Source organism: Penaeus vannamei, chromosome 19 (assembly GCF_042767895.1).
Source record: "Penaeus vannamei isolate JL-2024 chromosome 19, ASM4276789v1, whole genome shotgun sequence".
NCBI lineage: Eukaryota > Metazoa > Arthropoda > Malacostraca > Decapoda > Penaeidae > Penaeus > Penaeus vannamei.
This window is the reverse complement of record NC_091567.1, coordinates 1,688,773-1,691,272: the sequence shown is the minus strand read 5'-3', so window position 1 is coordinate 1,691,272 and position 2,500 is coordinate 1,688,773. Positions and strand designations below refer to the sequence as shown.

The window sequence follows — 2,500 nt, the reverse complement described above, 5'->3', positions numbered from 1 at the left end:
AGTGAGTGAGTGAGTGTGAATGTGTGTATGAGTGTGAATGTGTGTATGAGTGTGTGTGTGTATGAGTGTGAGTGAGTGAGTGAGTGTGTAAGTGAGTGAGTGTGTGTAAGTGAGTGTGTAAGTGAGTGAGTGATAGTGTGTACGAGTGAGTGTGTGTGAATGAGTGAATGAGTGAATGAGTGAGTGAGTGTGTGAGCGAGCGAGAGTGCCCATTTTCCGCGGACTAAACTGACTTCCCTTTTCTTCCTCGCGCAGGTTGAAGCTGGAGTGCGAGAAGCTGGCCAGCGAGAAGACGGAGATGCAGAGACATTACGTTATGGTGAGGTCGAGAGACTTTTCTTGGTGCTTTTATTTGTGAATTATTATTATTATTGTTATCATTATTATTATTATTATTATTATTATTATTATTATTATTATTATTATTATTATTATTATTATTACCATTACTATTATTGTTATTGTTATTATTATTATTGTTATTATTATTATTATTATTATTATTATTATTATTATTGTTGTTATTATTATTTATTAATTATTATTAAGTTGGCTATTGTTATATACTACTATTATGTTTTTTTCTTTCTTTCTTTCTTCATCATCTTGCTTCTTCTACCTGTTTTCCTGTTGATAATTGGAGAAAAATGAGTGATATAACTTTTTTTTATATTTTCCTTTCCCAACCTTCTTTTGAGGTGAAGGAGAAATGATAAAAGGTAAATAAAAAAGGAGGAGAGAAAGAAAGAGAGAGATGAAACAGCAAAAGAGGGAGAGAGCCCGAGAAGGAAATGAACAGGAGTAATTCCTATATTGAAAATTGTTAATCACTCAGGTGTGGCGGGCGAGGAGGGAGAGAGGGAGGAGGGGGGGAGGAAGGGAGAGGGAAGAGGGGTACGGAGAGGGGGGATCCTGGGGGTGGGAGGTAAGGCCGGGAGGGGGAGGGTGAAAAAAAGAGAGACTGCTGCTGTGATTACCTTTCTTTATTAACCCTTGTCGCTCTCCCATCCCCGCCCCCCCGCCCCCCTCTCCCCTCTCTCCCCCCTCTCCCTCGTCCCGCGTTCCTGCCCTTAACCCTGCCTTCCACACCCCCTCTCCTCCTCCTCCCCCCTCCCCGAAGTGCTATCTTCCCCTCCCCCCTCCCTTTCCCCTTCCCTTCCCTTCCCCTTCCCCCTGTCCCCCTTCCCCTTCCCTTATTGAGAGAGATTCAAATTTAGATTTTTGAGAGAGAGAGAGAGAGAGAGAGTGAGAGAGAGAGAGAGAGAGAGAGCGAGAGAGAGAGAGAGAGAGAGAGAGAGAGAGAGAGAGAGAGAGAGAGAGAGAGAGAGAGAGAGAGAGAGAGAGAGAGAGAGAGAGAGAGAGATTCAGATTCAAATTTGAGAGAGAGAGAGAGAGAGAGAGAGAGAGAGAGAGATTCAGATTCAAAAATTTGAGAGAGAGAGAGAGAGAGAGAGAGAGAGAGAGAGGAGAGGGAAGTGCGTTGTTAATTACTCCGCGGTCTGTTCTCGGGCGTAGATAATACCGGCGTGAGATTAGCCGGCTTGAAGCCTCGGATTGGCAATGGCGGACCCTAATCTGTGCGCCGTACTCGGAAGGAGGAGGAGGAGGAGAAGAAGAAGAAGAAGAAGAAGAAGAAGAAGAAGAAGAAGAAGAAGAAGAAGAAGAAGGAGAAGAAGGAGAAGGAGAAGGAGAAGGAGAAGGAGAAGGAGAAGGAGAAGGAGAAGGAGAAGGAGAAGGAGAAGGAGAAGGAGAAGGAGAAGGAGAAGGAGAAGGAGAAGGAGAAATGGGAGGAGGAAAAGGAAGGAGAAAGGGAAGAAAAGGGGAGGAGAAAGGGAAGAAAGAAAAGGGGGAGGAGGAAAAGGAAGAAAAAGGAAGAAGAGGGAAGAAAGGGGGAGGAGTAGGAGAAGGATAAGGAAGAAAGGGGGAGGAGGAAAAGGAAGAAGAGGAAAAAAGGGGAAGAGGAAAAGGAAGAAGTGGGAGAAAGGGGGAGGAGGAAAAGGAAGAAGAGGAAGAAAAGGGGAAGAGGAAAAGGAAGAAGTGGAGAAAGGGGGAAAGGAGGAAAAGAAGAAAGAGGAAGAAAGGGGGAAGAGGAAAAAGAAGAAAAGGGAAGAAAAGGGGAGGGGAAAAGGAGGAAGGAGAGGAAGAAAGGGGGAGGTGTACGAAAAGGATAAGGAAGAAGAGAAGGGGACGAGGAAGAAGAAAAGGAAAAGGAAGAAGTATAAAGTAGGAGGAGGAGGAAAAGACAGAAGAGGGGAGGTGGAAGGGTAGAAGGGAAAAGTGGGAAGAAAAAGGAGAAAAGGAGGCGGGGAGGAGGAAGGATGGAAGGAAGAAGTAGGAAGGAGGAGAAGAAGAAAGTGATCCGAGACGGGAATGGAAGGTAAGAAGGAGAGAAGAAAAGAGAGAGAGAGAGAGAGAGAACATCGTAGAAAGATGAATCCGGAATCCGAACAAAGAAAGGAAATGCAAGAGAAACAATAAACGCAGGAGGCAGAGAGGAATG

The 2,500-nt window shown here is 44.8% G+C and overlaps 1 protein-coding gene across 1 annotated transcript in view; it reads left to right on the top strand.

Annotated features, from left to right (window-relative positions):
- LOC113817104 (TLE family member 5) overlaps positions 1-2,500 on the top strand; it is a 78,687-nt gene that overhangs the window by 53,371 nt on the left and 22,816 nt on the right. The window contains exon 4 of the mRNA XM_070134415.1: positions 256-319. Coding sequence (XP_069990516.1) covers positions 256-319 — 64 coding nt within the window. The remainder of the gene's footprint in view (positions 1-255; positions 320-2,500) is intronic.